The 12,625-nt window shown below is 28.1% G+C and overlaps 1 protein-coding gene across 6 annotated transcripts in view; it reads right to left on the bottom strand.

Annotated features, from left to right (window-relative positions):
• LOC122712288 overlaps positions 1 to 12,625 on the bottom strand; it is a 163,231-nt gene that overhangs the window by 57,863 nt on the left and 92,743 nt on the right. For all 6 annotated transcript variants that reach the window (XM_043931854.1, XM_043931830.1, XM_043931815.1 and 3 more), the window contains one exon: positions 3,872 to 4,092. In XM_043931854.1, the coding sequence (XP_043787789.1) occupies positions 3,872 to 4,092 (221 nt within the window). The remainder of the gene's footprint in view (positions 1 to 3,871; positions 4,093 to 12,625) is intronic.

Raw genomic sequence — 12,625 nt, forward strand, 5'->3', positions numbered from 1 at the left:
TAAGACTGTAGAAAAGCCGACTTCTCATTCAAGTATCGAGAGAGAGAGCTAGCTTAAATCAAAGTTGAGGAGAATTGTTGTAAAGTCTTTCAAGAGCTCGACTTTTGATTAAAGATCCCAGATGGTATGCCCTTATTACAACTTAAACCGTAATAACGTAGACGAGGTAATTAAACGCATTTTCCAGAGGAAGGAAATGACTAATCTCTTTTGATTTCCTGTCAAATCTTCTTAAATTTCTCCTCGATAAATAATATATTTATTACTTACTTCGAATAGATATCGTGTTATTGTATTGTGATTGCAAAAATACTATTTTTTATTTAATTTTAATACACATTTAATTAGGATTATAATATTAGATATGTTTAGATTAATTTATCATCGTGTTTGAAAATTAAATTCTCTTTGAAAAGGTTCTTTGAAAAGGTGACAAGATTGTGTGTTGGAATGATTCATCAAACGTATATGATACATTTATTATTATGCTCATTAAAATATTAAAACGTATTTTATATTTAATGAAAATAGTAATTAATATTAATATCAATATATTAATATCAAATAATATATTAATATTAATATTTCAGTTAATATGTTTGATAAATAGAAATAATTGCAGAATCATTTTCATTCTAACTTTTGATTCACCTAAAGTTGTGTGCAGATTGCAAAAAATCACGAAATCACAAGAATTACAGAAAGGATAGTTAGTTGGCCGTAAAAAGGATGGTTAGCATCAAAGCTAGGCAAACATATCTCGCCGCACTTGAACGTAATAAAATGTAATTGGTTTGAAGGTAATTAGCGTGCCATTTGCAGCATCGACGTTATTAGATCCTATTAATGGCATTAAAGAACTTGGACAAGTTGTAATGCAGAGAAGATTGCAGGATTACTTTTGGTTCAAACATCAAGACGTCAATTTTGTTAATTATTCTTGATTCTCGATGGATACAACAATTTTTTTATAATATATCTTAACGTTACATACACGTAAAAAATTTCAATCAAACACGTATTCAAAATAACACGAATAGGAACAATCATTGCGTTATAATAGAAACGCCTGTACATAGGCAATCGGTCTAGCCAAGCCGTGCTCAGCTGATCGATGGGCCGGTTGCCTACGTACAGGCGTTCCTGCTCTAAAATTAAATTACGCATAACTCGAAAAATACAATCCAATCGACGTTTTGGCATATCAACTTTTTTGCTTGTTTCGACGCCTAGAATTGATCTTTCAAAGATTGTCCATTGTTTTTATGGATGTGAATCGAATTAACGCGATATAAAAATTTTTTTTTTTTTTCATTTCATATTCTCTCGTCACTTTCTTCTCGCAACGAGACGAAAATAAATCAATCGGATACAAATACGTATAAATAGCTCTCGTCACTTGGTTACATTAATATTCGAAGAAGAAAATGTCAAGGATGCGTCGAGCTCTTCAATTTTCACAAATATTCATCGTGCATATAGCTCACTTTCATGCCACGCTTATGAAAGCAAAAGTCTCATAACATAGATTTTCCACCTTCCTTCGACGACGAAGACAAGCTAACAGGCACGTAACTACGTGTACGTGATATCCCTGGCAGGGGCCATGGCACAAAACGTGTCACCAATCTTGACAAGTTTCCTCCACGTTTTTTTCGTAATATACACTTTATGTGAAATGAAAAATTGCTTTTTTTGAAAGGGTCGTATATATTTGTTTCGTGTTCAATATCTTTCGAAATAATAATAATAATCTTAGATTCGTCAATTATAATTCGTCAATATAATCTTATTATAATTTAATAAAACAAAATCTCAAATATTTGATGCAAATTCGTTACGAAATGATTCATTTAATAAGTTTAAAATTCATTGTCAGTTAAAAATTTAATTTATAATAATTTAAAATTCAAATATCGAGATTGAATTTAATACTGTACTAGAATCAAGTTTCAAATCCAATTTGATTAATCTTAATGGCAACTTTGTTAAGAATAAATCTTTTTCACGTTAATTGTATGCATCGATAAATGCGATTTTGTTAATAATTCAATTTCATATCGAAACAATTCGCCTCGAAAAGTGCTCGCAATTGATTTCCATGACTCGGAATACTTCCAGAATATCGATATTAAATCAGCTTTAATTTAATCTTCGGACAGTCGAAGGAATTTTCCTGTGAAAATTTCTATCCCATTTGATAAATACGAACTAATATCGATTATAATATTTATATCATTTCGAATTTTGTATAGAATTGCAAAATAATTTGTCGTGTACATTTTTCATTATTCAGATTTATGATTACGTGTATATTAATATAATTTAAGATATTTCAATTTTACGTATGTATTTATTATTTATTGAGTTTAACGATAATACTAATGATGTTAAAATGATTTTAAACTAATTTTTGATTTCGTTCATATAGAAACTGGTAATTAATAATTATTGAACACAATGTTGTGTGATTAATAACTTATATCAGTTACCGATTATCGGTAATCCATTAGTAATGGAACTTTACTGTCAAATTTTAAATTAAGTATGTGTCTATCATTTCACATTGCTCAATGAATGAAATTTATTAAACTGTCATATGAATACTGTCCTACATAAATTAATAACAATTAATAATTAATTAAATGAATAAAATTCTTCATTATTTATTATTTGAAGAAAATTTCTAAAAATTACAAGTTTCACATATTCAAATTTATTTTTCTCAAATTAGAGCAATTATACAATTTCATCTAAGGAATCATTTTCTCATAAACTGTATTACAATTTTTCATTTTTCACCCTATATAACTTCTATAATTCATCCTTCATTATTACAGCAATATTCTCTTACTCTTTTCATCCAATATTTTTGACAAACCATTAATAAAATATGTCCAATTTCTTGTTATTAAAAATTATCAAAAAAAATTTATTAAAAATGCAACATTTTTAATTTTCGAAGATATTTGAAATCAAATATGCGTGAATATATCGTGGAACGAAAATAATAATTTCAGAATATTCGCACACCCTTCGTTTCCATCGCTCGCAATATATTATCTTGCCACAGCTTTCCTGTTCCACACGAATTCATTTTCCACTCGACTCGATCTGTCGTTCGAATTAAAATTCCCGCGCGTTTCGTGCTTCGTGCGAATTATCGGACCAAGTGTTACCACGAACGATTCGATACACGTTTTCTCGTTAGAATTCACTTTTATCATTTTTTTTTCTTTCTTTTCGAAAGGGAGAAAGAGGAGGAGGAAATAATAAAGGAATAAGAAAATATTATAGACGAGAATTACTTCGATCTTGCTGCAATCATGGCTTTCGAATTAATTTTTTCTTTCTCTTTGAATTAAATCTTTCAAATTTTATATATATATTTTATTATTGAATATTATTCTTTCTTCGATATTTCGAGAATCGAATAAGAATTATCGCAAGACGGCAACAGGATTAGGAAAAAATGCAATATCTTTAACTCGATGAACTTTTTTCTATCGATAAGAGATGGAAAATATCGGAATACAATCGATTTTATTCGTAGAAACGAATCATCAGTGCCACGTAAGGTTTCATAATCGTTGCCAAAAGACCTGAAGTAATCGTAAATCGACCCTACACTCAATCTTCAATCAACTTGAATACATATCGAGACCACGCAATCTCGACCGACAAGCTCAGCCATCGCAATCCTCGATGAAACTCGAGAACGTGCTCTTCATCTTAGAGCTTTTTAGATCATCACTCGACGTACAAGGAAGCGTGCTTTGTGTTTGTTAAGGGGGATATCGTTCCAAAGGAGACACCGATCGAGAAAGGTTAAAAAAGTAAAGAGGAAATAAAGAATCGAGAGGCGACTCACCGCGTTCCTGTGTGGCCATTGGAACGTCTTCCGCTACTTTCCTCGTCCTCGTCGTCCTCGTCGTCTCTTGACGTCGCCAGTGAGTGGGGAACAGAAGAGGGAGCACTGCTACCGGAATCGGGCCCTGGGCCCATCCTCGAACCGGAAGCACCGCTGCAGCCCGCCGAAGACGTCGACAGACCACCCCCTCCCTGGCCCTCCTCGTTCTCCGCACGATCCACCTGCAACATATTTACGTTTTTAATGTAGTAAATTAGTATATCATAGCAATTAGTAAATTAGTATCAGTACCAGTATAATAATATATTATTAATAATTAATTTTATTAAATATATAATATATAGTAGTTATTAATAGTGTTATAGAAATATATTTAGTATTATAGAAATATATTAGTAGTAGAAATATGAGCCTATGATTAATTTATATTATTGGTATCGTAATATATTTTAATATTAGTATAAATAATGCTAATGTAGTACAGAAAAAACAAGAAAAAATGTAGAACAATAATATGTGGATTTGAACAGACGATCTTTAGATTTAAAGTCTAAGAACTTACGCATTACGCCATGGTGTTTTTCGGTTATACGTTATTATTTGTTCCAATTTATTGTTCAATATTATAATAATATTATCATATTAGTATAGAGTATTATATAGTTTTTATTAATATAGATATATTTCTCAAATGTTGCATGATTCTTTTACTAATTATTATCTTTACTATTATTATCTTTTATTTCAATAATTTTCGCAATATATTATAATTATATTTTCGCAAATTTAATTAAACGTATTTTCTATATATCGACAGTATTTTACCGTAACCACTAAGCTGACCAATTTGTCACCATGAGCAACCATCCATATCACTATAACTTGAACTCAATTCGTGTATAATAAAATAGATGCATTGTTGCATGATTAACAGGTTGAAATTCATCAATATAATATAAATATATTTTAAATATTAAATATTGTGCAAAAGATACAACATGGAATAAAATGTATATCGAATATTTTTATAATAATTTTAAATTCTCGAAAACGAAAAATTAAATTAAATTATTATATTCCTCATCTGCCTCTGACTGTCTTTTTCTACTGTTCCAGTCAATGATTGATCCACGCTACTTCTTCGACCAATAATTTCTTAATCAATGCTCGATCTATCCTTTTCCATTTGTTCCACCATTATTATTAAAAACACAATGATGCACTATTTTTGTAAATGTCTTTTTTTTGAGTAAAACGTAATTCTTTCGTTTCCTTCATCCCCTTTACTTTTAATAAACGAATTATCCCTAACAGATTCTTATAATGGTCCGGATCTAATAGAAACAGGACACTGGTTCAAGTTATAATGCGTTCAATTAATAATCCTTCCTCGAAATTAGGTCGATGGGTTCAACCAATCTAATTGTTCTCGCCAACTATCGAGGAAAACTCACTTTTCCCGTGAAACCACGTGACCATCCCTCCCCAAGAATTTGTTATCGATAACACTGGATAAAGATGGCCATCTCAATCGGGCTAATTATACTCTACGAAAATTTTTGTCGTTTTCGAATTGTTCCATTAAAAAAAAAAAAAATGTTTATTCGCCAATAAAATTAATACTTTTGAATATGAATATTCGAGAAAAGAAAAATTTGAAAGGATTAAATTTTGTCATTCAGTTTCAATATTTACAAAGATAAAGGAGGTCGTTGACGTATTACAAAAATAATTATGGTAATTTTGCACGTAAAATTAATTGACTGCAAATTCTTTTGAACGACTTGTTAAGAGATGCTTAATCAAGGAAACGAATTAATTTTCGCGCCATAATCGATTAGCTTCCATCCAGTTCAAGATATGAAAAATTAATTAATTTGACCTGATTAAACCGCGCAATCACGTAACATCGCGAGCACGCGTTTATATTTAAAATATCGATTTCTTTTTCCTTTCGAGAAAAAAAAGTGATACTACTTTTTGCAGTCAAAGAATTTGTATTATTAATTTTAATCTTATCATATGTAATTATTATAATATAATATCATTGATGATACGGAAACAGATTGTGAGAAACGAAGATATTTTTTTTTCAATTCTTTGCAATTTTAATTTCATTTTTTTTTTTTAAATATATTGATTAATTAGTATTGGAAGTAGATACGATACTTTAAACGAAGTGATATAAATATGAGAACCGTTTGAAAACTTTCAAAATCCAATCTTTTTGAAATATTTCAAAAAGATATACTTTCAAAAATATATTTCCAAAAAATATATTTAAATCGATATTGAAAGACAATAAATCGTGGAGTAACAGTAAATCGACGAAGGAAAAAAAAAATAGAATCGAAAGGAGATAAATCAAGGAGGGAGGAGCAACATCGCAATATAATATAAATCAACAAAGAAACGATAAATCGAAACGAATAGAATTCTTATAGTTATCCATAGTCGCCTTTCACTTATAAATTTCCAAGTTTAAAAAAGAAAAAAGCATCAAAACGATATTTCAAAATACCTTGAAATATTAATCATCCCCCTGTCTTTCGCTCACTCTTCACTCAACAACACTCAAGATAACATGTGTAACATGTATAATTCTTTACACGAGATAAAAGAAGACAGAGAAGATTCACTTTCCTGTCTGTTAAGAAAAGAGGATTAAAAGGGAATTGAAGCAAAGAGAGGCGCGAGAACAAGGCCAAAGCGTGATGGTCCATCCACTTACTCGAGAAGCGTGGAAATTGCACGATAAGAATAACCGGTGCCATTCGTGCAAATTCCACGATTCGCAAGGGATCTCGAACGACCGTTGAAATGGGCCACCGTGGCGGTGGCCCTTGGATTCGAGAATCCGGCTTTACACCCACTTCCTCACACCGCTTCGAGTGCCTGCATCTTGCTCATCCTGAATATGGATGCAGTTTTGTATCGCAAAAATAATTGTGAAAATAATTCTGTTTTTCTTTTTTATAAAATTTAATTTTCAAATGTTCATCTATTTGTCACAATTTAATGAAAAATTTTTTATTATTATAATTGTAACTTGTATTAAATTTAATGAACTTATAATTGATGAAATACCTGATACACGAAAAAATTGCAAAATCTACTGAAGGAGATGAATGATATAAATATATATATATAAATATAAATTATAATTGTAACTATTAAATTTAATGAATCTGTAATTGATGATATGTGAAAAAATTGCAAAATTTACTGAAAAAGATGAATGATATAAATATTCAGATAATGGTGGATAAACAGTTCATCCTGTTCCTGGACTTGGATAGAATAAATTCTTAAGTAATAGTATTAATTAATGAAGGAGGTAATCAAAATCTAATATTATTTATTCGTGGAAAAGCTATATCTGGTGATCCTAATATTAAAGGAATTAATCAATTTCCAAATCCACCAATTAAAAGTAAAAGTGGAGAAAGGAAGGGGTGGAAAAATTTGTGAATTGTGGAAATGGGAGAAAGATTCAGGGATTGGAAAGAGAAATAATTAAAAGATATTGGTTTGAATGAGAGAGGCTTGGTATATGCATAATTATGCTGTCGAAATGTGAATACCACTTTATTTTTCGTCATCCAAATCATTTTCGCTAGACTGCGCGTGTATGGAGAGCTCGTTATATTTTTATTTTTATTTTTTGAATAAAAAGTGTTTTTCGAATAAAAAAAATATCGAGTACAGAGAGAAGAACGTGAAATTTAATAGATTAATTTTTAATCAGATTTTTTTTTACGCTTTATGAACCGTCTTTGTTGTCCTTTTCTTCTTTAATCGCAAATGATTGACTTGTACCACTTGCACGGCCATAATTGTTTCAACCAGTGATGGGCAAGATTTAATAGTTGAAGTTACTTCGATAATTTATATATAACAATAATTGCAAATAATTTGTAATATACAAAATGGTTAATAAAACAATTATTTGAAGTAATTTAATTCGAAATTTTTAACCAATTACTTTTTCAACGAAATTAATTAACCCCATCCTGGTTTCAATTTATTTGCCTGACAAACGGTTGACCTACACTACTATCTGAACACGACTTATTCTACTTGTGCAACAATGGCAGATCTTTTTGCTGGAAAATAACGAGGTATATTACCTGTCTGTTCAATAACTGACATAAAATAATGCATTTTGAAAATACAGGTGAAATACACGTGGGAAATATTGAATAGATGTAAATTATTGACACGTGAAAAGGAAGATTAAACATTGTAGCAAATAGAATGGTGCGTTAAATCGCTCGTGAATATTTTCAATTCATATCACGATCTACTATAAAATTTACACGTATCAGAACGATTTTCTACAATATTTTTGGTAGTATATATATATATATATTTCATGCTACAATAGATATTAGCTTCATACGCAGGCAAAATTCCAAATTTAGTTTCTTTATGAATACTAATGTTTCGTTTTCATTTTTAAGATATATTGTAGGAAAATTTTATTTCCTAGAAAATATAAATCAGCATACATTTTTCTTCACAATCTCCTATCTCAAAATATTATTTAAATCAAAATTGATAGTTTAATTTTCAATATTCTCTCAATACTTGTAAAATATTTTTATTTTATTTTTTTTATTTCAAAAAAATAATAGCCAAAAATAGTGAGTCATATTTGAAAAAGAAAAATTAACGTAAAAAATATACATCAAATATACATTGAGAAAAGTTTGCAATTATATTTTTTACATATATTATTATTTTATTATTATTATATTATTTTTTATTTAAACCAATTATAGTTGCTTTTAAAAAAACATATTTTATTATACTTTTGTATTTTATCAAAGAGAATTATTTTAACAATAATTATTATTCAGAAATTATTTTATTAAAATTTCATTTGAAACGGTGTCCCTTTAACACTTCAACTTTCTGTATGACATCAATTTCCATGTTTCTCATACAGTCCTTGTTTCCTCTTACTGCACTTTACCATTAGTGGCGCGCCAACTTTACCAACATTTTGCAATACATAATAGTTGCATATATGAAGGGCTAGTTTAAATCAATTTGCAACTTATTATAGAAGTGATAATACATTTCATTGAAAACTTTGATTCATTTATTCAATGTATAATAAACAATAGAATACAAAGAACACAAAATAATTTTAATGTACGTGTGTATTAATTTCTTGTTCAATAATTCAATTATTAAATGTTAGATTAAATATTGTTTACTATTTTTTCCATTCTTTCTACATTTCCATTTGCTGTGATATAAATATATAAGATAATACTATTACATAAAATATAATAATTTTATTATTGGATACATAATTTAGATGGAAATTGAACAGTATATTATTCCAATTAAATATTTTAAATTAATACATCTTTTATCACATAAACACAGCAATACGGTAAATGTATCAACCGTTAAATTAGTAACAATGGTGCAAGAATTGATTAAAGTAACATTGAACATTAAATGGAACGCTAATCGATGCAATCATTAAACCAATCACACCGATTGCCCAAACCAAAACCGAAGATACTCACGTCTACATTAAGGACTGAATTGCTGCACTAAAATTGACCAAAATGGCGATTGGATATATCGAATTGGACGCGTTAAAGCAGTGGTTCCCAATCTGTGGATCCACAAAGAAGCTTGTAAAGTGTTATTTTTTTCAAAGATTATTATTTAATTATTATTATTATATTACATAGAGATATCACTTAACTTTCAAAATTAATTAATTTTTATTATTAATTTATATTAAAATTATATAAAAATTATTATTTTTATTATTTATTATTTAATTTTTTTAATCTTCCTCATTTTATATGAATATCCGAGTTATTTGTTCATAAAAAAGATTGGCAAATAACTGTGTGTTTTAATCTTGAAGTGATTCTCAACCTTTTCAATACAGTACAATATATTATTATATTAATATATCCCTTGTACTGATAATTTAATTAGCTATGAAATAGAAAAGAGATGTTTGAGAAAGAGAAACGAATTATCGCACCACTTTGTCGTTTATTTTTAAAATAATTCTTAAAAATTAACCAACAATATTAATTATTGGACTTTGAGTTTCAATAGATTGGAAATTATTGATACGATTCAGAGGCATGTCTGAAATAAATTCCATCGTACGTTAGCCACGAAAAGAACACATTTTTCACATTTCAAAGTGAAAGAAGCATTAAAACTGCGATCCATTGTTCGTATGGAAGCATGGAGATATTTGTCTCCGAGACAAAAGAACATGGCGGAATTATCTGGTCTTTTTTTTTTTTTTTGTTACCTTATGACTGGTGCTACCGCGTAAAATTAAAGCGTTACGTTACAAGAATTTTATGAAAATTAATTTTGAAAATTTTTTTTAAAAGTTCATAACGAAACACACGATTGAGGATTTTAGAAATAGACACAAATAGTTTAATCGTTCTATTAGAGAAAAGTACTCAGGTTTTATCATGTTTTTCGTTTATTTATAACTTTTATCTCTTTTTATTTTTAGGAATTTTTTTGTTCTTCACGGTATTTTCAAAAATTGTAAAAGAGACTTTTCAAGCGATTTTTCAACTAGGATTTCTCAACTAACGTTGCTAAATTCGAACCATTCCTTTCAAGACTTTGACATAAATTACTTCCATTTCTAGTGACTTTTATGCAGTGACTTTCATTTTTAGGGATTTTAGGGAATCTTCTCAAAATTTGTAAAAGAAGAATATGATTTTTCAGTCTATCTTAGGATTTTTCCAACTAAATTATTACATTCAAGAAGAAATAAAATCTGGAAAAGATGGAATGTTATTAATCAGTGTAATAAAATTTAATAATTTAATAATATTCGAATATAATTAATAAATACAATCTAAGATTTCTAACGAAAGAATCAGATACGGAAGAATGAAATAATTCTTTTTTCATCTTTCTGTATATTAAAACCATTTCACACGCAAACATATTCTGTATAAAAGAAGTAATATTCCTTTGAGACTGGTTATTTAAACATAAAATGGACATTTTTTAAAAATAAAATAAAATACTATATCGATATCGAATATCCGATAAAGGAAAATTGCTTGTAAATCTTTTATTCATTTCGTATCACAAAGTCGCGAAAACAGTTCCATCGGCGAAAAGAAAAAGAAAAAAAAAAAAAAAAAAANAAAAAAAAAAAAAAAAAGGAAAAAAAAAACGCTCATTAAACATCGTTTGTTATAACTGCAATCGTTGAATTTTTTACTCGCGAAAATCTGGTATTTTTTTTTTCTTTCTATTTTTTTTACTCTTCTGTCACAAGCAGAAAGTGAAACGTTCGGTGAAAAAAAAAAAAAAAAAAAAAAAAGAAGAAGAAAAAAAAATAGAAAGGTAGTTCGTTTAGCTAAACTTGTTCGAGGAAATATTTTTTATTTTTCGAACATTGCTCGTAGCTTGAAAAGAATTAAAACCAATAACGTACGAAATCATAAAACGTTGAGCTAAAAAAAAAAAAAAGCATTTATGATAAATGTAAAATAATCGAGCAAAGATTTAATTCATATAATTATCGAGCTTGGATTATTATTTTTATTACTTATTCTCATTACGAAAGTAATAACAAAATCAATCAGTATAATTATTGTAATAATTAATTATTCCTGATTATTAAAAAAACAGTGAAATAAAAAAAAAACTAGAACTAGTTATTTTAATATAGCATAATATAACCTAGATCCTCTTACTTTTTACACGAATATTTTCAAACGTATAACTTCAATTAAATTCACATAGTAGAATTGTTTCCATTCCTGTTTTCTTTTTCTCTTGAACGAAAAAACTTCACGCAACTTCTCTCTTTATCATACTCTTTATCTCCATTCTCCCATTCGATGGAAAATTAAATTGCTCGTTTAAAAACTCGAAAAAAATAAACTTCAGCCAATCAAATAATTCTATATCTATACGTAAATTTGCTATATTCGTTGTTTATACATTTTTATCATATTTTTATTTCTTCATATTTTTTTTTATTTTCGAAATATTTTATTCGTTGTTTGAAAAGAGGAAAAAAAAAAAAAAAAAAAGAAAGATCTCACGCGTGTATCGTGTGAGAAATCCTAAACAACGAAGCGCGTGATGTCGATTGTTCAAATGGAAAAATAGGATTACGACGAACGTTTGCTAACGCATGCTCTCTAACACGGGATCGTTAACGAACTAAAACATACACGGGATATTCGTGTACGTAGAATTAAACGTTTTATTCGGCCAGCCAATGAATCAATCATGTATAACGTTTTTAACTTTCTAATAACTTTCTGTCAGCTGTTAATCACCAGATTGATAAAATATAACATGGGATGGCAATTCGAGATAAAGAAGTAGAATTTTTAAATTTTTTAAAATTCAAACTGAGAAAAAGAAAACTGTGTTTTATAAACAAATATATTGAAAGTCTGTATAAATTTTTAATAATATTTTAATTTATCGCTAGATATAAAATATAACGTTAATTCACTTTTCACGAAAGTTTTCAATTGTTCAAATTAAATTAATATATGAAAGAAAAAATACAATTTTTGATAGTAATTTTTAAACACAAAATTAAAATTCCCTTTTTTCAAAAAAAAAGTAACGTGTTTTCGAAATATAATTTCAAAAAATCGAGATTCGTGTTAAAATAATCATAAAGAAATTTTATAACGAAGGGATTTCAACTTCAAAAAAAAAAAAAAATAAACCCTAATTTATAAAAATATACAAAAG

Source organism: Apis laboriosa, unplaced genomic scaffold (genome assembly GCF_014066325.1).
Source record: "Apis laboriosa isolate Shangri-la unplaced genomic scaffold, ASM1406632v1 scaffold112_cov148, whole genome shotgun sequence".
Classification (NCBI taxonomy): Eukaryota; Metazoa; Arthropoda; class Insecta; order Hymenoptera; family Apidae; genus Apis; species Apis laboriosa.